At 37.8% G+C, this 25,019-nt stretch overlaps 1 protein-coding gene across 2 annotated transcripts in view; it reads right to left on the bottom strand.

Moving 5' to 3' along the window:
* The window catches only part of CNTNAP4 (contactin associated protein family member 4), a 524,353-nt gene that overhangs the window by 70,098 nt on the left and 429,236 nt on the right, over positions 1-25,019 (bottom strand). For both annotated transcript variants that reach the window (XM_077474781.1, XM_077474782.1), the window contains 4 exons: positions 22,915-23,071; positions 20,330-20,457; positions 3,066-3,236; positions 2,310-2,528 (listed from right to left, as the gene is read on the bottom strand). In XM_077474781.1, the coding sequence (XP_077330907.1) occupies positions 2,310-2,528; positions 3,066-3,236; positions 20,330-20,457; positions 22,915-23,071 (675 nt within the window). The remainder of the gene's footprint in view (positions 1-2,309; positions 2,529-3,065; positions 3,237-20,329; positions 20,458-22,914; positions 23,072-25,019) is intronic.

Genomic DNA, 25,019 nt, shown 5'->3' with positions numbered 1-25,019 from the left:
CCTTGTAAAAAAAAAGTCTTCTGTATAGATAAACTTTAAGGCAGCATCCATATTACAATTACAAGCAGACTGTCGCAACCACTACAAAAGGTAGAAATGAAAATCATTCTCTGAATCCCACGGTTTCTCTCACCAGATCGGCATCTAGAACTTTTTTTTAAAAAGTAGATCCACTGTAGACCCACTAGGGCCATTTCACACTGGCATATCTGCCCTTGGATGGAAGCAGTGAAGGATGAATGCCAGAGGAGAAAGTTGTCAGCAGTGGACTAATCTCTAGTGTAATATAAGCCTAAGAACGTGCATCAAAGAGTGTTTGTTTGCATCGGAACGACATCTCTCTCAATACCAGTCAATAAAAATGCAAAAATAGCTTGAAGCAGATTGACACAGCTTAGATGGGGGTCAAATGCAGGTTACATAAAGGTCAAATGCAAATCATATGCACCTGTAAAACTCAAATTGATTTCAGAAGCATCTCAAACTAACATCAAATGCAAACAGAACTCATCTGAAAACAAGACGCATTTGCCCATTGACAAAAGCCCAAAGCTTGTCAGAATGTATATATGAAAAGATACAAAATACTCCCAAGGGCCTGTATGCAGCTTGCAAGCAATAAATGTACTTGTGTTATATAAAAACATTATTTTATTTTCAATTGATATTATTAATATTATGTATTGATATGTTATGGATGTCTATATCCTCTTGAAGAAGATTGAATTCAACATTATGATTGAAATGCATTGAGGTTATCCTTAACAGTAGCATTCACAGACATATTGTTTGTGTATTGTTCAATGTCTATATCATATTGGACATCTATCATGCAAAATGTCGTGTATACCAGAGCTCATGTTGTTGTTCCCCTTTTTTCATTTGTTTTCCTTCCCTTCCTCCCCTCCTTTGATATTGCTGATTTTATTGCTGATTTTTTATATCAATTGATAAATAAATAATATTTTTATATAAAACAAGTACATTTATTACTTGCAAGCTGGGTACAGGCCCCTGGGAGTATTTTGTTTCTCTTCATATATGCTATCGGGCTAGCAGTATTCTGTCCACAACCAGGGGAGGTGGGTCCCATGTTTTGTCAACATGTATATAAACCAGATCTCCACAATTTTCACGAGATGACTATTGTAACAAATTAAAATTAAAGACTTGTTGAAATACTCAGGTAAACATTTAAAAATAGACATAGTCAACTAGAAAGAAATTGCAGGTACATTGGATTATGGGAACAAATCTGCATATATTCAAAATATCTGAATAGTTATAAATTGCCTACACGGCAAACAAATGTACTATGAGAATTAACGGAATTAGCTTTGCATAGGGCAGCATAATTCCAAAAAAGTAGCAACACTTCATTTAACAAGAAACAATTAATTTTCAAGGTAATTCATGGAAATGCCTGTCCTATAATGACTATTATTCCAATAAATCAATTTCTCCTTTTTGATAAATAGAGGAAGTCAAAATCCAAAAAAGGAGACATTCAAGGTCAGTTAACCGCCCATGATAAATTGGTTCTATTACTTCCAAGTTAATAATCACTTCAAATTCAGAGTTACTTTTTAAATAGATGTAGAAGTCTACAGAACGAATGTGTAGAGGATATTGTTAAATCACCATTCTATATTTTTAACCAATACATTTACCTTGATCTACAAACTTTCAAAAAAGTAAATACAGATTAACTTTTTTAATTAATTATATTATGACAATAGGTTGAGTTGTACTGAAATAATTGCAAAGCAAGTTACGTTATTTGTAATGTAACACCCTGGCCTCATGTGGCTATTTTATGTAACTAAATCTGTATGATACTACATATCAATTGTATATATACAGTGTCATTTCTAAGCATAAAACATTTATTGCCAATAATATAATATGGGCAAAAAAAATCCCAAACTCCAATGCTGTAAAGATAAACAATAGCATATATACCACTCTTAAAGACTGTTTTTACAGTGGCATGTGATCTAAGGGGTGGGACTCACCGTTCTATTAACATCTAAACTTTTTTTCAGGTTTTTGTAGAGGTGTATTGATGCTTATATTTTTGTTTGGGTTCCCTGGATAAATGTCCCCCTACGTCCTGTTCTAATAATTGGGTGGATGTTATAAGGACTGAAATTCATGGGAAACCTCTAGAATAAGGAAAGAGACAACCACATAATACTTTTTTAGGAAAAGGCTATAACCTTGCGTTTTTTAGTTGTAACTAATTATAAAATACATTTTGATTTATAATCTCAATTGTGTAAATGTGTCTGTTGATATTTACTACTTACCTATAAAAAGCTGACTGTAGAGTTGTAGTCGTATGTGACCATCAGAAGAAGTAGCGTATGTTTTTTGTGGTAAATAGTCTACTTGTAGAGACGCTTCTTTAATGTTTCTCTCTGCCTTTACAAAATGCCACTGGCTATCATTCAGAGGAGTTGGCGAGTGTATTCTAACCTCTAGGGGCCCATTCCCAACATCAAATGAAAAAACCACATCTGTTGGAGCTGGAAAAAAGCAACAGAATATACAGACTTATTTTTAACTTTTTATATTTTATAATAATTTATATTTGCATCAAGCAACATATGATAGCAATGGAAAAGATGAATGCCCTAACATATACTAAAAGGATACAAATGCTTCCTATGACCCTGCCATTTCAAAGGATAGGTGGGCAGAAACATCAAAAACACAAAGGGGGAAAGCAACAGAAAATAGATCTTACTGTTAATCTACTCAAGGCATATTATAAGCCAGGTAACCTACCAGGCTGTTTCAATAACTAAATATGAATTTTGGATGGACTGACCATTTAAAGGTCTATTGGCAGCTATATTGTGAGATCATCTAGTTTATAAATACAGGGGTCTACAGTCAACAAGATAAATACGTCTGTTTTAGCAATACACAAACAGCTTAATGTAGTAGAAATGTCATCTTATTAACATAGTTAATTTAAAAAATGCCCAAGAGACAAACTTAGCTGGTTATAATCTGTTATAGACTTTGTTCTTAAATAGGGGTTACAAAAAGAGACTTACATTCCAATTCAATTCGAATAAAATCTTTGATTCCCAGGTTTTCTAAGAACAGTCCAGATGGTGATGCAGTCTTGAAGAAGAAAGATACATCTGCACTAAGTTCTCCATCAAAGGTAGGGAAATGTAGGTAGGATGATACTGTATTAAAAGAAGCCGCATTCCAAAAACTTCCTAGGCAAAAAAAAAAGGAAAATATAACTGACTAGGTTCAAAATTGAAAATAGTGTGGCTATTGCATTCAATGTTGAGTTATTGCAAACACAGCATTCGAAGCACAATAAAGAAAAGTGTTTAAATAGCACTTATGGAACTTTCTTTGCATCTAACACAACATTGTTGTTTATCTCACAGTCATTGATCAGAAATATATTTTTTTTTTTCTTTCAGTAACATTACCATGCAGGGACATTTTCCTTCCAATGACACCATAACACAGATGGAGTTTCTTCCTCCCAGTGACACCACTTAAGCAGGGACATTTTTTCCTTCCAGTGACACCACCAATGCAGGGACATTTTTCTTTCCAGTGAGACCATCGATGCAGGGACATTTTTCCCTCCAGTGACACCACTGACACATGGACATCTTTTCCTTCTGTTGACACCACTGATGCAGGGACACTTTTCCTTCTGTTGACACCACTGATGCAGGGACACTTTTCCTTCCAGTGCCATCACCAATGCAGGGACATTTTTCCTTACAGTGACACCACAGGCGCAGGGGCATTTTTCCTTGCAATTACACCACTAACGCAGGGATACCTTTCCTTCTAGTGACACCCCTGATGTTGGGACATCTTTTCCTTTTAGTGACAACACTGATGCAGGGACATTTCACCAATGCTGGAGCATTTATTTCTACATCACCATTAGCCCCATATCTCACTGTAGGATAGAATGTGTATTACCAATAAACTCATATGTTACATATATTTTTGTACAGCATGCTGCAAACATCACTATTAACTCCACCTCATTCTGTACTCCACCTGGGGTGGGGGGGGGGGCAATTTGGTATCTTCACATGGGAACTAGATGACCTTGTCCCTTCATTCAGCAAATGTTGGGCACCACATTTGATGTGGATCATTGCTTGACGATGTGATCAATGATGGTTGTACATTGTGGGACTTTTTTTTAAATAAATGACTTGTCAAAATCTGTCTCTGCCTTTATTTACACTTTACTTATTTGTGAATGCATAGGTGTACTATTTACCCCTAACTCATTCACATGGGGTGGCAGTGTCTTTATTATTATAGGGAGCTTCCAGATACTGATAAGTCCCCAACCAACACCAGGCCTGGGTGGACAAGGTGGAGGGACTGTGGCCTGGTAGGGTTTGGAGGGGTACACACACTGACACCCTCTTTAATGACTTGCAAGGCTGCATGCTCAGATATTAGGCTGGTATGGATGTTTGGGGTAGACCTCATCTTTATTTTTGCATGGAGTCCCTCTTAAAATCAATACCAGAGCTGAGGGGCCTGGTTTGAATAAAGAGGGAACCCTATGCCATTTTATTTTGTGTGGGTGCCCCATTGAGACCCTAATCTAAAAAAAGGGTCTGGTATAGATGAATAGAGGAATCACTGACCACTTTGTTTACAAACAGAACAAAGTATTCGGGAGCTGTCCTTTTGCCAACAATTTAAACACACTTTACTGTTTGTAAATTTGGATGCAGTTGTTTGTATTCACAGGCAGGGTCAGGGCATTCCCGTGCTTGTAATTTAAAGTTTTTTTTATGTTTTTAATTGTTATTTGTTTGGCAATCTCTTGTCTTAACACTTTTCTTAACACTTTTCTTCTGTTTCAACACAGAAGTGTTTTTTATTTATTCTGTAAAACAAGAATACTACTACTACTAGTAGTAGTAGTAGTAGTAGTAGTAGTAATAGTAGTAGTAAGAGGAGTAGTAGTAGTGCTTTACTATTGTGGAGTAACTCCAGTCTTCTCTCTCTAAGGCTGCTGCTTGCTTCAAACACTTCTGGGTGTGTTGGATACCTGGCCCTTCCACCACTCTCTGTGATCGCTTTACCTTCTTTTACAGGGTGCCTTTATTTTCAATTTGGAGAATTAGTGTTAGAGTCATATTAAACTAACCCCATGACCACCATCTGGTCAATCAGGGTAAAACTACTGTTATTGATTATATACAGTATTATGATAGCAGTGTTGTCCTCCGTGTCTTAGTGCCATGTATGTAGCAGTGGCACTACCTAGGATTTCTTTGGATCCCCACATATAATCAAGCATATTATTTCCTCTAAGCATAGATTTTCTTAAAGCGTTTGTTACTCCAACACTTTATATTCCTGATATGTAACTTCTGTACCATGTACTTGTATGAGAAATCATCCTGTTCTCTTTTTATTGTTTCCTTTATGTAAAATTCTTGGTGTTCCTGTTAGTTCCTCTGCTTTCCTTTTAAAAACTGACCACACTAAGCAGGAGAGCACACTGTGGTCAGTTCTCTAACTATGCTGGGAACTCAGTGAATTCTCCTCCAATGGACTTGCCCTGACATGCCCCCACTGTACAGCCATTCACTGGCAAGCTCATTGTGCTGCTACTTCTCCTCCTGTCAGCTCTTATGCTGCTGAGAACAGAGGCAATGTGATCATTTATAAGAAAGGGAAAAAGGTATTTAGAATGTTTTCTTTTTATCTATACAAACATTTTTTTCCTTTCATTTGTATTTTAAACTGAATAGGTTGTTTTACAAGGTGATCGTTTACAATCACTTTAATATTCATTCAACTTGTTGCATCTTACATTCAAAATTTAGCATTCAAAATATATCATTATAATAAAGGGCATATATTAAATACAAAATTATATGGGAAATCAACCACCTCCTTTCCTGCCACTGCATAAAACAGGACAGGACAAGCGCAGCTGCAGATGGACTTACCCGGCTACTGGTGTGTGCCCTTCAGAGCATGCATTGGCATGATCTGTGACCCAGTGTGAGTGGCCCTGGTACCATGTGATCACTGTGACCAATCACAACGAACACAGTCACAGTAGTAAACAATGCTGTCATTGTTTACTATGACATGTCAGCTCTGTGATTGATCACCAGGAGCCATGACCATGTTATCAATCTCCTTGAATGATGACTGTCCTAACCTTAACAACGCCATCAAAATGCTGCCTCCCATGCTTTTTATGGACTATGCTCTTGCCCTTCAACTTGGTTCAATTAGGCATTTGAATGTTTGGCTGTTATGAGTGGACCATATTGCTATTTATGCTTTTTTACAGAATTTGGTGCACTCACCCCGATGATGTGGTAGGAAACCGTGAAGCGCGTGTCAGGCCAATTTTGATGCACCATTTTCTTTTTAGATGGTTTTATTTAATCCACTTCTACGTTACCCCACCATGTTGCTTTTCAAGCAATTCTTTATGATGGGCAACTGTCCTATACTTCAATATGTAATTTCCAAGTTCTTATGATTGTTTTTATAAAACATTTGATAATAATATGTGATTTGCCATGCATGCACTCATTTTGCTATGTCATGTTTTTTAATGTATTGAATAAAACATGTCTTCTTACATTGACTAATCTTTTTGCCATGCTAGTGCTACCCTCTTTTTCTGGCTGTTATTAGTGGGGCAAATTTAGAAGCATTATGCAGTGAAACCCAATTCTCATTATAAGTGTTCCCACTGTATGGACATATTTATGTCTCCTGTTTTCTATGAGAGCAAATAGATAAGATACCTTAATACAATAAAATAGCTCATAATTTGTGTTCAGATAAAGTCTGGCCAACTGTTAAATCCTCAACATTATGTGTCCTCTACAAGACTGGATTTTATTGAATCTTTCAAATGTGACTTTCATTTTCTTGTTCGGATTAATCAACTCTAGTTATTACTATCTCAAACAACTATGTGAATATTATATGTTTCAGTGCAATCAATGATTTCTTAATAAATACAAATATTATATGATTTACTGTGTAGGTACTAACAATCCAATTTTTGTATGGAAATGTAACTCTGATGTTGCAGACACTGGGAGGGTAGTAAATAGCAAAATAAAGACAGCTCACCTGTGTAATATTTTTTCTGGAAGGCCAAAAGTTCAACTAAACATGCTATAAAATTATTGAATATAAATTATCACTCCATTCTGTTGTGGCAATTAAGTATTTTTCTACAGCATCTTACAATATCTAGAATCCTTACACAAGCCACAAAACATAATATTCACCACCATTAGGGTGTTATATTTGTTGAAATGTTACAATTATAATAGACATAATAGTCCAAAGCTGGCTCAGAGCTGGAACTGGATTGCTGTAGCTGAATTGGTGCCAAAATGAAAGCTTGAAATTAGAGTTGACATCTTCCACTGCTTTTTGCAATTTTTCTTCACATAATTATCATTCATTTAAAATAATATAGGTCAATATCAAATTACTTTTTGGAGCAAAATAAATGTACATAAAGTATGTGTGTACTGGATGATAATTGCTGCCTCTAAACCCAGAATTGGCTCTTCTCAATACAGGAATAGAAACATTCCATGTAACAAGCAGAACCATATTTGTCCACATATTGGTTGCAGCTAGGATTTCCCTCACCAGCCATTGGAAATCTCCAGTAATGTCCTTTAGACCAAAGGATTAAAGATATTCCCCCGCTCAGAGACAGCATCATGTAGTAACAAGACCTTGTTACTATGTGGTGCTGTCTCTGAGAGGGGTGCTGTCTCTGAGCGGGGGAATATCTTTAAAGTGGAGGGCCACCCTGAAAAACAAAAGTACATTAAAAATTAGCAAAAAATCAGAAAAAAAAATGAAAAATATATATTTTTTAAACTTACCAGAAATGCCTGTTGCTAGGCATATCATCCTAATCTGCCTCTTCCTCCTCCGCGGTGATGTTCTGTCTTCTCTCCTCCATACGGTGTCTTCTGGGTAATGGGTCACGCTGTGTTCTGGGAACTGTGTGTCCCAGAACACAGAGCGCCCCATTCACAAATCGCTGCGCTACTCGCACATGCGCAGTAGGAAATGGGCAGTGAAGCCGCAAGGTAGAATGGCGGCACCGGGACCCGAGAGCCGAAGGACGGGTCAGCCTCGGGCGGCCGACATCGCGGGCGCCCTGGACAGGTAAGTGTGCTTATTAAAAGTCAGCAGCTACAGTGTTTGCAGCTGCTGACTTTAAAAAAAAATGTTTACAGCTGGCCCTCCTCTTTAATCCTTTGGTCTAAAGATTATGATGGTTTTCTATCAACAAATCAGTTTTATATGATTTCTCATTCTTGGGTTATCCCGGGATTGACTGCACCTGGAGGATTTTACTCCTGGAAGATCCCCGGGTAAATCTATAAGTAAGGATTATTCTCTTCTCAACTTCATTAACCACTAGATCACCTTCCTAACTTCCTAAGAAGTATCCTTTGTCCTTGGTTGTACGCCTAGGTCCATACTACTATCCCCCGCTCATCTACACACGTTTAATCCTATATTAGGGAATAAAACGCCAAAAGCTCCTGATGAAGTGTTTGTATAACGTGTAACATGTAGGGCAATTTCGAGCTGAGTCATCCATGATACACTGTCTATACTACTGTTTTTTTATTTGCTTTGCCTATGTTAATTACTATTTGTCATAGCAAAATGGAAATGTATGAGTCTTTTATCAATTTGTGATTTAAATAGACTATTTTGACAGTGTAATCGTTATGCTCCGAGGCAGTCAGTGTTTTATGCAAATCTATGTATGCTTTGCATTAAGTATTTTTTATTTTTTATTTTTGTAAATACATTTTGTTAAAAATCCTTTTCAAGAAGTTATGCCTATAAAGTCCATAATTTTCAACAACTGTTCTGTCTATTTTTTTTATTACTTCTGTTGCTTATGGTCTTTATTACATGATTTTGTAAAACTTTAATGGTTTTACTGCTTTGTTCTTTATGCTCAATATCCTTTAACAAAAATACTTGAAATACAGTATGTGTGTACTTTTAGTATAAAACCACACTATCCCCCCACCACACATTCTGCCCCTGTGTTTACATTCTGTCTAAAGGACTTTAGAGGTAGTTTTTTTTTCAGTTCCTTTTGTACAACCTCATTGTAAAATGAACACTTCAATTATTCCTCTGGAGTCACAAGACCTGTATCACAGACTGGGTAAAGTTATATCTTGTACTGATAAAGGTTAAAAAATCTGAAACAGCTGCATGCAATTTGGTATTACTGGATCTGGAAAAATACGACTATATTTGAACTATAAACCAGTGGTTCTTGGATGCACTGATGGCTAAAAGGGGCAAAAATAAATGATTTTTTATGATTTTTTATGACTCATCCACTTACCAATAGGGATGAGCCGAACACCCCTGGTTCGATTTGCATCCAGAACATGCGAACAGGCAAAAAATTGGTTCGAACAAGCGAACACCATTAAAGTCTATGACACGAACATGAATAATCAAAAGTGCTAATTTTAAAGGCTTATATGCAAGTTATTATCATTAAAGTGGGGACCCAGGTCCTGTCCCAGAGTACATTTATCAATGCAAAAAAAAAAGTTTTAAAAATAGTCGTTTTTTCAGGAGCAGTGATTTTAATGATTCTTAAAGTGAAACAATAAAAGTGTAAGATTCCTTTAAATTTCGGTGTCTATAGTATGCCTGTAAAGTGGCACATATTTCCCATGTTTAGAACAGTCTGAGAGCAAAATGACATTTCTAAAGGAAAAAAGTCATTTAAAACTACTTGTGGCTATAATGAATTGTCGGTCCCAGCAATACACATAAAAGTCATTGAAAAAAATGGCATGGGATTCCTCCACAGGGGAACCCCGAACCAAAATTCCCCACGCCATTTTTGTGGTGCGGGGTTCCCCTTAATATCCATACCAGACCTAAAGGGCCTGGTATGGAATTTAGGGGGACCCCCATGCATTTTTTTTTTGGTTCGGGGTTCCTCTGTGGGGGAATCTCATGCCATTTTTTTCAATGACTTTTATGTGTATTGCCGGGACCGACAATTCATTATAGCCGCGATTAGTTTTAAATGACTTTTTTTTCTTTAGAAATGTAATTTTTCTCTCAGACAGTTCTAAACACGGGAAACATGCGCCACTTTACAGGCATACTATAAACACCCCCAGGTACAAAAAGGAATATTACACTTTTATTGTTTCACTTTAAGCATTAATAAAATCACTGCTCCCGAAAAAAATTGCAGTTTTTAAAACTTTTTTTTGCATTGATACATGTTCCCTGGGGCAGGACCCAGGTCCCCAAACACTTTTTATGACAATATCTTGCCCATAGATTTTAAAAGGGTGTTCCGCTGCTTTTAATTTTGCCGCGAACACCCCAAATTGTTCGCTCTTCGGCGAACAGGTGAACAGCCAATTTTCGAGGTTAACTCACGTTCGACCCAAACATAAAGCCCATCCCTACTTACCAATAAGCAGAACTGAGTTTTTTGTTTTGAGGTTTTGTGCTGGAAATGATGACATGTAAATACTTTCTGTTATAAGAAGGCAAAGCTATATTTCACAGTACATTAGACATGAGGTTTTTGGTTACTTTTCTACCACCTTACAAAGACCTTAATATTTGTACTGTTCTCAGGAACTTGCAAGCCCTACACCATTGAGGTGGTGGAAAAATATCTTGCATTGATAAGAAATCTGAAACAGCTGAATGCAAGATGGTATTATTGGTTCAGTAAAATACACCTATATCTGTGCTATACACCAGTTGTTCTGGATGCACTGATAACTAAAAGGGACAAAAAGCAATGATCTGTGTGACTCCAACCACTTAGTCATTGGCAGAGACTAACCTCCTGATATTTGGCTTTTGGGCTTGAAGTGAGTAATTGGAATTACCTTCTGTTATATGAATGCAATGCTGTATCTCACATTCTATCTAAAAAAAAGGTCTTTACTGTTGTCTCCATAGTCTCCTTTGATTTGATTTGGCCCTTGTATCAAGACTTGAGATCCTTGTTTGGGTCAATAAGGACTCAGTTTGCTGACATACTGTAAACACCAGAGGAAGCAATGCTGCAGAGGTAGGTAAGCAACTAGGATGGGCGGGGGGGGGGGGGGGGTTGTAGTTTAGTCTATGAGAAGTGAGAGAGAGGAGGCTAGTGAATGTTTACTGTAGTTAAACCATGCTTTAAGTGAAAATACCTGCATAGCTGGAATTTAGTAATGTTTTAATGCATTTCCTTATCTGTATGTGTGGTTTGTGGTATAATATTAGGTCACATATGTTATTGCACAACTCTTGGTGAAGATTGCCTTCCTGAATATGTTAATCAGAAACAGGATTTTTCCAAAGACTGGTAGATCTACTAGCACATAGAATAAAATGCATTGTGTATTATAAAAAGGTTGCCTGCATGAATAGTATGTGAATATGTGAACTGACAATAGATGAAAGGCATAGAAATCATTGACTTTTTTAATATACACAGTATGTTTTTTCATTGTTTCCAAATGTTTATGCTAAACCCAAAACACATTTAGTAGGTTAACAGTTTGTGTCTGTAGAAAATAGCGTTTCAAAGTCATTAGAATCTAATCTCTACTGGGACAGGGTCAGTGACTAAGTTAGTTGTGCAGAGTTACCTGTAATACTGCAAAATAGCAGACATAAAGTGATTATGATGTTGTAATTACATCAATCTTTACATTATAGTAGCAAAGCATATTTTTCTCTTTTCTCAACAAATTATGGTCCATCCATATTTGTGTATTGTGGCAACGCTCGTTCAAACAATGCATGGCAATGAACCTGCTCTAAATGAGATGCATTGTGGTATTATTCTTTGTAAATGATACCCCCAACGCAATGTACATTAGTGACCAATGCACAATGCACCGCAGTACACGATTTCCACAAGTACCACATTCCATAAAATAAGGATCAACAAAAGGTCATATAGATTGTTTAATCTATTGTGTGTGTTGGACGCCCACGCATTAATGAATGAGCAGCCCTAATGTAATACATATCAATGTGTGCCTCAGTGTACATAAATGGGCATTAATGCACCAAAACAGAACACTTAAGGGTGAATGGGTTTTAAATAATTTTTCACACAAATTCTTTTGCAAGGCACAATCAGTAAACTCGCTTTTAAATATAATTTTCATTTACTAATTTAAACTCCCTCATCTTCAGGGACTTTTCATGGAACTCTGTATTCTGAATGACTTTTGATCAAGTTTTATAAATGAATGAATCATCTGTTAATGATTTTTTCACCCTCTGTTTGACTATGAAATGTTGTTGGTTTTCATGTTTGCATGATGGATGCAAAATAAATTAATAACTGCAATCATTTTCTAAATAAAAACTTATAAAGATATTCATATCTACAGCACAAAAAGAGGTTAATTGAAAGCTATTTATTTTACACATGTATTTCAAATGAACAGCAACAGCAGGCCAGCTGGTCTGATGTACTTACACTGCCTTGAAAAAGTATTCATACCTCTTGAATTTTTCATGTTACAATCAAAAACATAAATGTATTTTATGGGGGTTTTATGTGATAGAACAACACAAAATGGCACATAATTGTGAAGTGGAAGGAAAATGATAAATCGTTTTCAACATTTTTTACAAATAAATCTGTGAAAATTGGGATGGGCATTTGCACTTAGCCCCCCTGAGTCAATACTTTGTAGAACCACCTTTAGCTGCAATTACAGCTTTCTTTGCTAAATAAACAAGGAAAAGAGGTGCCTCTAAGTGTAGAGATTTTTAAAAAATTTATATAGTAAAGACAAATGGCAACTCACATGGGTGAAGATAAAAGCATGCACATCTGTACATGAAAGAGCCCCAGGAGCAGGATGGGGAGCCAGGCCACAGTTCCTCTACTGGTGAGCTGGTCTGGAGAGAGGTATAGCAGGCACATGAAATGTATATCCCAAAAGGATGGTAGACTGTCAGAGGCCCTCGCGCATGGTACTGCTGACATAGGATGCAAAATAGTCTTTGCTGATATCACTATAGATGGAGAAACAGGCGTGCGGTGTGTGATTCAAAACGAGACTTGGAGAGCATGGAACAGAGAGGCATGGGGTAATGTTGTCACAAAGGCACAACGCATTTCAGAGCATGCACGCTGCGTGTGTTATGGCAACCACGCTCCTTTATCAAGCATCTTGATGGATGGAGAGTGTCTGTGAACAGCAATCTTCAAGTCTTCCCACAGATTCTCAATTGGATTTAGGTCTGGACTTTGATTGGGCCATTCTAACACATGAATATGCTTTGATCTACACCATTCCATTGTAGCGCTGGCTGTATGTTTAGGGTTGTTGTCCTTCTGGAAGGTGAACCTCCACCCCAGTCTCAAGTCTTTTGACGACTGATTAACAGGTTTCTGTCTAAGATTGGCCTGTATTTGGCTCCATCCACCTTCTCATCCACTCTGACCAGCTTCCCTGTCCCTGCTGAATAAGAGCAACCCCACAACATGATGCTGCCACCACCATGTTCCATGGTGGGGATGGTGTGTTCAACTAATCAGAGCACCTTCTTCCACATGTTTGTTGTGTCCCCCACATGGCTCCTCACAAACTGAAAATGGGACTTCTCTTGGCTTTCTTTTAAAAATGGCTTTCTTTTTGCCACTCTTCCATAAAGGCCAGAATTATGGAGTGCTCAACTAATAGTTTATAGATTATCCCACCTAAGCTGTGGATCTCTGCAGTTCCTGCGGAGTTGCCATGGGCCTCTTGGCTGATTCTCTCATGAATGCTCTCCTTGCTCTGCCTGTCAGTTTAGGTGGATGACAATGCCTTGGTAGGTTTTCAGTTGTGCCATACTCTTTCCATTTGATAATGAATTGAACAGTGCTACGTGAGATGTTCAAAGCTTGGGATATTTTTCTATAACCTATCTCTGCTTTAAACTTCGCCACAACTTTATCCCTGACCTGTCTGGTGTAGTCTTTGGCCTTAACGATGCTGTTTGTTCACAGTATTTATACTAAATTGCACACAGGTGGACTCTATTTACTAATTAGGTGACTTCTGAAGGCAATTAGTTCCATTGGTTATTTAGGGGTATCAGAGTAAAGAGGGATGAATACAAATACACGCTACACTTTTCACATATTCAAAAATTAAAACCATTTATCATTTTCCATCCACTACACAATTATGTGCCATATTGTGTTTCTCAAACTTAAAATCCTGATAAAATACATTTATATTTTTGGTTGTAACATGACAAAATGTGGAAAATTTCAAGGGGTGTGAATACTTTTTCAAGGCACTGCAAATGTGGTGTGGTGTCATAAACAAGAATGTCATTTCTACTACTTTATTTTATTCATCCCTTAGTCCTTGATATCCTATTATAACCAACTGAAAAGATTATTTCAAAATAAAATTATATTATACTGTATGTTGCTAAAGGTGTATGCCCACATCTTATATTTTTACCTTAACATCTTATATTTTTAATTAACCCACTCCACACTGTTTTATCTCTTACACTTTCTTACAAATATTGTATAAAACAGTCATTTTGTAATGTGTTAAGTTTATTTTTCTGCTGGGTCCTAAATTGGATGCAGAGCATAACATGGATGAAGTCCTACATGGCTATTACTATAAAAATCTTGTGATATGTCCTTCCTTACATTGTTAAACTTAAGTGTATTCAAAATAAAAATAAAAAATAGCACATGGAGATATGGGACAAAGGTCACTATGGACAGGTCTGTTCCATTCATAAATCACATTTAGTTATAGAAGCTGTAGTACAGTTTATATGGATGGAGGGGGTGAGGGTAGAAAGGGTGGACATAGTGTAAAGATCTTGATGAAGTGGAGCCAGCAACACAAGTGACACATTGTTTTACTAGTAAGTTATGTCCTTTTTGCAGATTTTTGTTGTTTTTTTGCAGGAGAAGACTGTATGCAATGTTTTTGCCTGTCTTTTTTACTTTAAATGTGACCTTGAATAACAATGCAAGATCCAATTAAACTCTATCCCTGTCAAATAAAAAAGCTAATAAAAACATTTAAAAAATAAACATCAAACCCCTCTGTTACTTTACTTTTCTTTTCTTCTCTCATACCTCTTTCTCTTCATCAGGTTCATATAGCGTTCCTTTGAATTATATCATAAGGCTTACCTGTAGGTAAAATGAATATCTCCTAAACCTGTACAGTTTAGGAGATATTCACCTTGCATGCAGCTGCTGATGTCAGCGGCACATGCGCTCTGAAGGTCCAGTGGATGCTGCCAGAAAATCAGAGCTCCTTGCCAGTAATTAGACTCCCATGAGCATGCACGGGAGTGATGTCATCGTGGCTCCAGCCACTCACAGCGTCGGGGCCATGAACCCAAATGAAACGTCTTGGGGAAAATGTCAGCTCCCTTGGCGGGATGTTATGCCGACGCTTCGTTCTAAGGTAAGTATTTCATAATGAGCTAGTATGCAGTGCATACTAGCTCATTATGCGTTCGCCTTACAGATCTTAAAAAGAATTTGCTCTATGTATGTACCTGATATTCACATTTATTTTAAAATGCTACATTAGGGGAACAGATAAACTTGTGTTTGCTATACTGTTGTACTGGTATAAAACTTACGCCTTTTATTATGCAAGCATAAAAAATGTTTAATTAGAGTATACTTTAGATGTATTGAACTTTCATGCAGGCAGTGAGTATATAAGTATCACTAAACTTGTAATAATTTAATAAATAACTTTAAACATGGTATCTGACACAACTATTTTTCTTATTTTGCTATGGCATTTGAGTGGGCTGTTCATCTTAAGGGCTTCCCTGACAGATGCTATAGTGCTTGCCTGCTGATTGGGGATCACTCTTTATGAAATTTGTGCCCTCTGCTTCTCACTATTACTGATGATGGGAAGTTTATGTGATTGAATCCCTTGATCATCATTTGATCACCAATATTCCCCTGTATTTCATCGCATAGATATTAGTGGCCATTAGTGGCCATAGCTAGAATTCTGTATCAGCACACATCCCCTGAAGGTTTTTTCTCTGGTCCCTGAACAGCCGCCATGCCCTACCTGTTTTTGTTAACTGCTGACTTTATGACTATACGTTGTCTTAAGCTCCTAAAGAAGTAATTGGTACGCTAGCCAAGATACTTTATGCCACAACTCTACAGTACATCAAGCACTCTGGAATGAACCCTACCGTACAGATCGTCTGCAATTCCTATGTAGTGCAACAACTGATGAGTGGTGAACACTGTATTATACGGGCAGTATAGTGGTGAACACTGTATTATACGGGCAGTATACATTAGCGTGAATTTTAAACCTAATTGTTTGTTTGTTTTTTGTTTTTTTTTGTATCAAAGATAATTCAATTTTACTATTGTGTGCTGGTGTGCCTAAAAAGTAAAAATTCTATGTTCTTTCAATATTGATTTAAAGGTTACAATTGCAAGCTGCTGAGGAGAGAATGATTACAGGGAGCACATTTTATAAGGTCTACATATTCAAAGGCAAATGTAATCACATCCAAAGTCATTTGATTGAGGAGGTGTTTAATACAATAACAAGTTGACATTTTTAGACATTTCCATTAAAGTCTGATCAATTTTAGTGAGTACTATGTGATTTCTGTAAAAGCTCTTTTAAAAACATTTTAGCAACAGTATGTTCTGATAATTTTCTATTATATACAGATTTCCAAAACAACAAAAAAATGTATAAATACATTTTTAAAGCAGAACCCCAGGGACATACGATTAAAGGTTTCCTTAAGGTTCCATGTACCTGGATTTGTACTGAAATCTTTACAGTGCAGACTGGGACAAGTAGAGTAAGCAATATTGACAATCGGGTTTTGCTACAGTGCACGTGCCAGTAGGTGGAGTAACAGAGTGAGCTCAGAAATGACCCCAACAGTGTCTTTCTGCCTGTGCTGTTGCTGGTATGGCAGATGACCTGGCTTCTTTGCCTGGCAGGTTGATCAGAGTTACAAATCTTTCCCAGGTAAACAGTTCTACTGTGAGTGATTTAACTGTGTATTTAGCTACTTGCCTGTGGCTCAGCTTTTAAATGTATTACAAAATAAAAAAAATAAAAATAATGATACAGGGTATTTATTTTAATTAAGGACAAATGCAAGAGATTATGCGGTTGACTTGCTAAAACCAAATATCCTGTTAACTTTGCAAGGACATTTTCAATTTGCACTGGTATTTCCCTTTATCTTAGAGAATCAGATGAAGCAAAGAAAGCCGCTCCAGGTGAGCAAGTCTCTAGTTCAGCCTTTCTCAACCTTTTCAACAAAGAGGAACCCTTGAAATAGTCCTGCAGTCTTGGGGAACCCCTGCTAAAAATTAGAAATCTACAACTCATGATACATTAGTGTGGTGGTCAGTGGGAAGAATGATCGTTACACTTATCCGAGAGGCAGAAATGGCCCAATGCTGAAGGAACCCCTAGCAACCTCTGGAGGAACCCTAGGGTTCCACGGAACCCTGGTTGAGAATCACTGCTCTAGTTAATCCCCACACTCACTAGTCGGGTGCTAGCCTAGCTCACAGAATGTGTATCATATAGCAAATGATTCCAGACAGCTGCATTTCCAATAATCCTTGTTATTGAAGCTTCATATGACAGGTGGCTAACAAATGAAGCAGATGACAAAGAGGTAGATGCATTTTGTGCAAATGTTAGCGCTTAGTCATTACCTCTGCTGACTTCTATCATCCAATCATATGCAAGCAAAATACAGTTTTTTTATTTTCCTTGCATGTGGTTGGGTAATCTTTGCAAAGTGAATTTTGACCACATTCACCAAGCAAAGTGAAAAGTTTTATTGGCAAGTTTAAAGCCTATTTTCTTTTTGTGAATCAACCCCAATGGGTTTAATAATTCAGTAAAGGATTAATTTTTATACTGGCTCAGAAAACCCTGTTTCTAAAAAGGGAAATGTCTTTATTTTCCTTTTTTTTTCTCTCCTGAACTGTTTGGATGTTAAGAACTAATATGAATCTAAGTTCGTTCTCCATAGAGGATGAAAATGCTAGGTTTGGATTAATGTACAGTATATGTCCCTACTATATGTTTTCATGACCACTGCCACTAGGATAGAAAGTGATGGGCATCCATAAGTTGTACAGTTATCACTAGAACATAAGGTAAAAAAATCTTCAAATTAACCATGTTCTGGTGACAAGTGTCTACAGGGGCATTTCCCCTTCCTCTGGAAAGACTTCCTCTCACTTCCTGTTGTTATCTATGGGACAGGAAGTGAAGGACAATATCCACAATGGGATGCACAGTAAAAAACAAAGGTTTTCAAACTTTTCAAACCTATCTCCTTACCCCCTTGCTTCTTCTCTTCCTACCGGAAGACGTGCTCTGCCTTTTTATGGAGGGATTCACCCCCGGGGATCAAGTATGCCCGCCTCACTGCCCAAATCTAAAGGAGGTATAGCCCTCCCGGATCTTTATAAATACTATGTAGCCTGCCATCTCACCAGAATTGCGGACTGGAATATTCATCCCCGTGATAAGTTATGGGTTTCTCTGGAAAACGCGTGCTCCCCTGTCCCTATCCACCTTCTTCCCTGGCTGCTCCCGAAACAATGGCCACAAACGCTTGCCACGCACCCGCTCCGACCCCGGGCCCCTTAACCACACTGCGAGGTAATCCTGACTTCCCCCCTGGAAATTCACCCAATTTTCACCGGCAGGAATGGCCTTTTGAGGACGTCCTTGCCTCTCACTTCTACCCGGGGGGTAGGATTGCCTCCTTTGACACTCTTATGAGCCTCTCGAGATCCTCGTCCTTCTCGTTCTGGACTTATCGACAAAGTTGCCACTTTCTATCCACCCAAGATGTGTCAGACAGCTGGACGAGAAGACTCACCCCGTTCGAGCGAGGACTTATGCAACCATAAGACGCCTCAGAAACACCTCATCTCCCTCCTGTATGCTCTTATTCTGGACCCGGGCGACCTGACCCTCTCTCCGTCGCAATCCTCCTGGCATAGGGACCTGACGACCACCTTAACACCTGGAGACTGGACTAGGATTCATGAATACGCACACGGCGGCTCAATGAATGTCCCTATCCAGGAGAATGGATACAAAATCCTTACTAGATGGTACAGGACCCCCTCCCGCCTCCACAAATTTTCCCCTGCTGTCCCGAATATCTGCTGGAAATGTAACGCTGATGTAGGGACGATGATACCCATCTGGTGGGCCTGCCCAGGCATCCAACTTTTTTGGAGGGAAGTCCACAGACTCATCTTATCAGTTACCACCTATACTTTAGACTTTACACCGGCGCAATTTCTCCTCCACCACACGTCTCTATCTAAACGGGCTTATTTCAAATCCCTAGCCATGCACATGGTCAATGCCGCAAGACTGTGCATCCCCAGACATTGGCGGACTACCCACACCCCAACTTTGGGCGAATGGTTCGCGACCATTTCCAGGATTGGTGACATGGAACAGTTGATTCATATTGCACAAGAAAGGACGGAGAAATTCTCGATCACCTGGGCCTGCTGGTCTCACTTTACAACTACCACAGAATTCAAACGGCATATTCCCCCCACTTGTGCATAGACCCTTCCCCAGGTTCTGGCAACCCCTCCCCACTCCCCCCTTACGGACAGTGGGCGAGGTGCTACACCCCTTTCTTTCTTTCTTTATTTCTTTCTTCCCCCCACCCCCCCTTGTTCCTCTCCCCCTCAACCCCCGTTGCTCCGTCTCCCTATATCTTTGCTCCTTCTTTCCTGCTTCCCTTTCCCCTCCCTGGCCCACACACTTATAAGCTGGCGTCATGGACGCGCGCTGGTCGCCGTCCATGCCACCTCCTCCAACGTCAATATTCACACGAAGTGACATTTGCACTAAAGCTAGCATACCTTTTGGAACGGGCATTTTCCCCCCTACTTCTAGCTGGGTACACCCAGGAGATCTCTCCTGGCTTTTCATAAGTTATGTCTTTGCTTGTATTGAACGCTGTACCTGTTTAAATTGTACATACCTGTGCCTGCCTATATTGTAACCTCAATAAAATCTTTATGAAAAAAAAAAAAAAACCAAAGGTTTTAACCATGCTCTACTGTTTTAAAAAAAAAAAATCAGCCTTAAATATACTTTAATTTATGGTGAAAAATATTGTATTAGACTTGACATTTTCATTTACTTTGTGTTTTGTGTACAAAAAATGTATAAAAAAGAAATATATACAAAAATAATGTACATTTGAATATACTTACTATCTCCCCAACAAAGCAAAGGACCGAGTTTGTAAGAAGCTTCCGAATGTGGTCTGTTTGTGTCAGTTATAACAATCTGTGTAACTGGTAAGTGATCTTTATTAGAAAGTGATCCAGTGTCATTTGACCTTAAAAAAATGAAATATTTTTAATTCAACACTTGATTAAGTCATAGAAAAGATTTACATAACCAGAAACACCCTTTCCCATATGTACAGTATCTTAAAGCAAAACTCCAGACACACTGCTAAATATGCATTTAACTACTTTAGCTAACTTAAACAACTAAAGCATAGTTTTGATGATTTACTAATAATGTTGCATTGATTATGATAATGGAATGATATGTATATATTTTGGGGCTGGGGGGGGGGGGGGTGTGGAAGACACAAGGCTTTTGTTTGGTGGTATTATCTTCCAAGAATCATTTTAATTTTAATGTCTGCATATTTTAAAGGGAAAAGGAATTACAGCAGGAACATTTTTTTTCCAGTGTATACCAGTGTTGGTTTAAAAAATGTATACAATTTCTCTAGATAAAACTTTATTTATGCCTCTCTGGTAATCATTACTTGGGGACAAATTACTATATTTTATACTTACATTTTGGTTGTTGCTATTGGTCCCTCTGCGGTTGCATAATCCTACTACCCAGGATAGGTATCTTACTGAATTCTTCCTGTATCCCTACTGGGACATATCCATTTAAGTATGTTTTGCACATACAGTATGCCCTACTTATACACTTCATGCCTTTGCAATAGCCTCAAGTATTCTATATGTTTATACACAATATACTTTATATATTTAGAATTTTTAGTCTGGCCACCTCCCTCTATGTCCATTGGGGAGGTCTATAGCTTTATGTGCCCCTGTGCATTGCCTCAGACATTAATCGGATGGATGTTATCACACTGGCTAACACACTTGCACACTTGGTAGAAATGTACAGATCAATACATACTAAAAGATGCGCACATCGTGTTGTGATTATGATTAACTTATTGTATTTTGGTACAAATATACAAATATTGTATTGTTTTAAACAACATGCGCTCTTCTTGTCTGGGTCCTGAGGAAGCCTAATTTCTGGTGAAATGCATTGACCTTACAGACAGCAGCCTAAGCGCAATGTCACTTAAAGTGTACTTAGTATACCTATGTTTGTATGCTCATTATAACATCATTTTCCCCAAATGTTTAGGGTGCATTACCTTGATTTTTGTCCATTTTAATATTTTTAATAAAGAATATATTTTTACCTAATCATTGTCTCCTTTGTTTTGTCTTCTATAGTCTGCTATTGTAGTTTACTAGAGAATTTTGTCTGGTTAATGTCCAGATTTTTTTCTGTGTATGGTTTGGACGAGGCCATAAAAGTCTAATTTCTTTTTGTTCTTAAAGAAGAACTCCAGGATTCTTCTAATTTATAGGTCCCACTTTCCAGGTTCTATTAAGCTGCTGACAAATTGTAAAAAATCATGTTTTTTTTTTTTTTTGATGTGTGTGTTTGTGAGCGAAGCTAAGGGCTGTATCTCGATTACATCTCGATTCTACACAGCTACAGTGAGTCTGAGACACCCAGGTATGTGAACTACAGTGAGTAGGGATGTAGATACATCACTGCTTACTGTGCAGAAATCTGCAGCAGCTGAAATTTAACATAGTTTCAAGCACCAATGGAAATAAACATCTTCACTACCACTGCCTTTTGAAAAAATATAATTTTTTATAGCGTAGGGAAGTGTTAGCACCCCTGTTGAGCTTTGTATTGTTTTCTTTATCCTCATATTTTCATCAGGACAGAAATTGATGGGAAAGCCAACACCTGCCACAATTACAGTGTTTCAAATTTGTATTTTCTGTTTGGTGTTCTGCCTCATACGTTGGTTTATGTTTGTGATTACTGAATTAGAGATATACAATTACACAATTGTATTTTAAACAATGAAACGATTTTCATTATTATTTTTGATTTTGCAGCACAGTTTCTGTAAGTCCTTACATTTTTGGTACACTTTAAACGAATTCTTTGCTCTATTCAAGATTCTTAAATCGTGTTTATCAAATAATGTATGTATAGCTTTTAGGGCGAGTAGGGCTGGGCTCAGTCAACCAACCTCCTTGCTGGTCTTCCACAAGCAAAGCAGATAGACCTTTCGCCACTGTTTCACATTAAAGAGTAACTCTACTTTCATTGAGAACAAAAACATTCCCTTCTGGGTGATCAATTTACGTTGCAGAGATTTTAATACATTTTGTTGTAGGGTCAGAATCCCTTTAGATGCGATTTCTCTTTGGGAGTACCTCACCACAAAATAAAAGAGGAGGCACTAGAGGGGATTGTGGGTAGAAAGACATGTTCCTGGACTGCAGGGTAGACCAAATTGGAAGTGGCCCCTATCCCACTCCACACAAAAAATAGATATTCATGTGTCACAGAAACAATAAATGGAGAATCCTCAAACATGGCCAATTCACATGCATATATGTTGTGTAAGTTGTACTTTAATGATGTAAATAAATGAACACACACACACACACACACAGTTTTACACTTTGTGGTAATTATATAATTATATTACCATTCATTCCTGTCAGCATCACAGTTGCAGTTATGTTGAGAATCAATACAGTTTCCTTCAAGTCCACATGCACATTTTGTAGCATCTACTGATGAGCCACTCCAATAGGTATGTGTTTGGTTAGTTCGTCCAACCCACCAAGTGAATGGGACATTGTCTACAGTAGTAAAGAGAAAAGTAAAATACATGGATTGACCTACACAATGATCCTTATTAGTTGTAATAATTAAACAAAACAAAAAATACAAAACACAAGTGCACTGTACATCTTAATCCACTCAAATATGTAATTCTCCTCTAAGAGAAGAAAGGGTGCAACTCACCAACCCAGTGTATGTAGATGAATGTGACCTCAGCCAGTGTCGCTTCAGCCACATCCCCCTGACATGTTTTGCTCTGCTCACCATGCTTGGTCACAGAGACCCCTGTAACCAAGCCCCCATGAGTAGGGTGAAACATGTCAGGGGTACGTGTCCAGAGCGACCCTGCTGAGGCCACATTCATCTACATACTAATGCACTGAGTTGCTAAGCGACACCCTTTCTTCTCTTTGATAATGCTCTTACACCTCTGAATGGTACACTGAATGGTAAACTTTTAAAGGCTTGCTGTTTTGATTCAGGTATTTTTCCTTTAGATAAAAAAAACAGATAAAACAAACAAAACTTTCCCCAAAAAAATGTCTTCAAGTTAGAATAAATAAAATTGGGGTGCTGCTTTGTATGCAAGCCAACAATTAAAATAAAACTGTGCTTTAACATGAAGTGCACATATCCATTTTGGCCCCTTATATAGTTAGGGATATTCCATTTTTTGTTTTTTTACACTAGAATTATACTTTAAGATATGCCTCATTTATATAGGTATATCATATTTAGTATACAGCATATCCAAAAATCCTGTATAGATTTGGATACACAGGATTTATAATCTTTCTGGATACATTGCCGATTTATTCAAAATTTAGGGATGCTCTGAAAATAACCTAATTTTTCATTATTGCCATATATTTTACTTTTATTAGTGGGAAAGAGCACTAGAAGCATGTATACTCACTGAGGCATGATATTAGAACCATTTATCTTGAAGCACTCATTTCTACATTTTAAAAAATAAAGGTGAAAACAAAGTGGTACCCAGGAGTAAGCATCTATTTTCTCTAATAAATGTATATACAGTATATGTATATACAATATCTCACTGAAGTGAGTACACCCCTCACATTTTTGTATATATTTTATTATATCTTTTCATGTGACAACCTTGAAGAAATGACAGGGTTTACTATGTAAAATAGTGAGTGTACAGCTTGTATAACAGTGTAAATTTGCTGTCCCCACAAAATAACTCAACAAACAGCCATTCATGTTTAAACTGGGGCTACATGAGTGCTTCAGGAACTGGGGAGCTACAGTTCATTGAGGGCACTATGAATGGCAACATGTACTTTGATACTGAAGCAAAGCATGATCCCTCCCTGAAGCAGGGCAGTATTCCAACATGATAACGACCCTAAACCTCCAAGACAACCACTGCCTTGCTAATGAAGCTGAGAGTAAAGGTGATGGACTGGCCAAACACGTCTCCAGACCTAAACCCTATTGAGCATCTGTGGGGCATCCCCAAACGGAAGGTGGAGGAGCGCAATGTTTCTAACATCCACCAGCTCCATGATGACGTCATGGAGGAGTGGAAGAGGACTCCAGTGGCAACCTGTGAAACTCTGGTGAACTCAATGCCCAAGAGGGTTAAGGCAGTGCTGGAAAATAATGGTGGCCACACAAAATATTGACATTTTGGGCCCAATTTGGACATTTTCACTGTGTGAAAGGGGTGTACTCACGTTTGTTGCCAGTGGTTTAGATATTAATGGCTGTGTGTTGAGTTATTTTGAGGGGAAAGCAAATGTACACTGTTATACAAGCTGTACACTCACTACTTTACATTGTAGCAAAGTGTAATTTCTTCAGTGTTGTCACATGAAAAGATAGATTAAAATATTAATGTGGTTGATTTAAATATACGTACAACATAAGATACAGTCATTCATGCTGAGTAGATGAAGTTCACTTTTACAGAATATGTTTTTATACTGCAGAGCAGCT

Source organism: Lithobates pipiens, unplaced genomic scaffold, assembly GCF_037356315.1.
Source record: "Lithobates pipiens isolate NorthernLeopardFrog02 unplaced genomic scaffold, aLitPip1_a1.2 Scaffold_13, whole genome shotgun sequence".
In the NCBI taxonomy this organism is placed as follows: Eukaryota; Metazoa; Chordata; class Amphibia; order Anura; family Ranidae; genus Lithobates; species Lithobates pipiens.
The sequence above is the reverse complement of the archived record's forward strand: the minus strand, read 5'-3'. Positions and strand labels throughout refer to the sequence as shown.